The sequence below is a fragment of the Poecilia reticulata genome, linkage group LG2, assembly GCF_000633615.1.
Source record: "Poecilia reticulata strain Guanapo linkage group LG2, Guppy_female_1.0+MT, whole genome shotgun sequence".
NCBI lineage: Eukaryota > Metazoa > Chordata > Actinopteri > Cyprinodontiformes > Poeciliidae > Poecilia > Poecilia reticulata.
Genome location: NC_024332.1, coordinates 14,410,225 through 14,411,098, shown reverse-complemented (window position 1 = coordinate 14,411,098; position 874 = coordinate 14,410,225). Strand labels below are relative to the sequence as shown.

The 874-nt window shown below is 46.8% G+C and overlaps 1 protein-coding gene across 1 annotated transcript in view; it reads right to left on the bottom strand.

Annotated features, from left to right (window-relative positions):
* The window catches only part of wdfy2 (WD repeat and FYVE domain containing 2), a 21,174-nt gene extending 20,660 nt beyond the window's left edge, over positions 1–514 (bottom strand). Inside the window, exon 1 of the mRNA XM_017309045.1 lies at positions 165–514. Within this exon, the coding sequence (XP_017164534.1) occupies positions 165–301 (137 nt within the window). The 5' untranslated portion in view covers positions 302–514. The remainder of the gene's footprint in view (positions 1–164) is intronic.
* Between the last annotated feature and the right edge of the window lie 360 nt (positions 515–874).

Genomic DNA, 874 nt, shown 5'->3' with positions numbered 1-874 from the left:
TTTTAAGGGGACTCCGCACATCTTGCGTTACTGTTTTGAAGACATATGAACATGTGATGACAAACAGCTTTATGCTTAACTGAAAAACGTCAATATTAAGGTAAAATARCCTCGGATGTATATCAAAGGTTATTATGTRGCCGCCGTGTGGCGCAGAGACCTACCGGTCCTCGGATACGCTGATCACCCCGTCTTCTTTAGGGATGATCGCCGCCGCGGTCACAACCTCCTGGAAAGCCTCGATTTTACTCAGCAGGCACGGCTTCCTAGCCTGCGGACGAGGCTGGATTTCGGCCGCCATGGTGGAGCAGTGTGATGCACGGACCTCCGCCTCCCCACCCCCGTCTCAGGGAAACATAACCCGCCGCAGTACCACGCCAGAGCCTCGGTGGAGACGCTGCTACATGTAGCTGTCAAGGAGAACCGACACGGTGTTGTGACTTCTGTGAGAGGTACAGCCAGGTCAGCTGACAAACATCTCACCGCCCACAGCCTCCCTCTCCCACACACACACGCCTCATTTCCGGTCAACAAAATAAAACGTCCGCTTTAGCCGCTGGTCAAAATTTCAAAGTAAAAGCTTTGTTTTGAAGGCTCTTAGACCTTCATGCAGTAGATTAATGGTTCCTAAATTGTCGTACGAATTATTTCCAAGGTAAATGGACATTAAGGCGTCTGGTGAAGAGAAAACCGATGAACAAGGAGGCGCGAGCGCTSGCAGGTATGCTGTATTTCATTTACCTGCACTTTCAATCTTGTATTTCTGAAAATTATTGTAGAAAAAATATGGATTCATCAACTGCTAAAATGTACAGTCCACTTCCCTCTGTATGAATAAGAGCAATGACTCAATTTAAACTAATTTAATTTATAA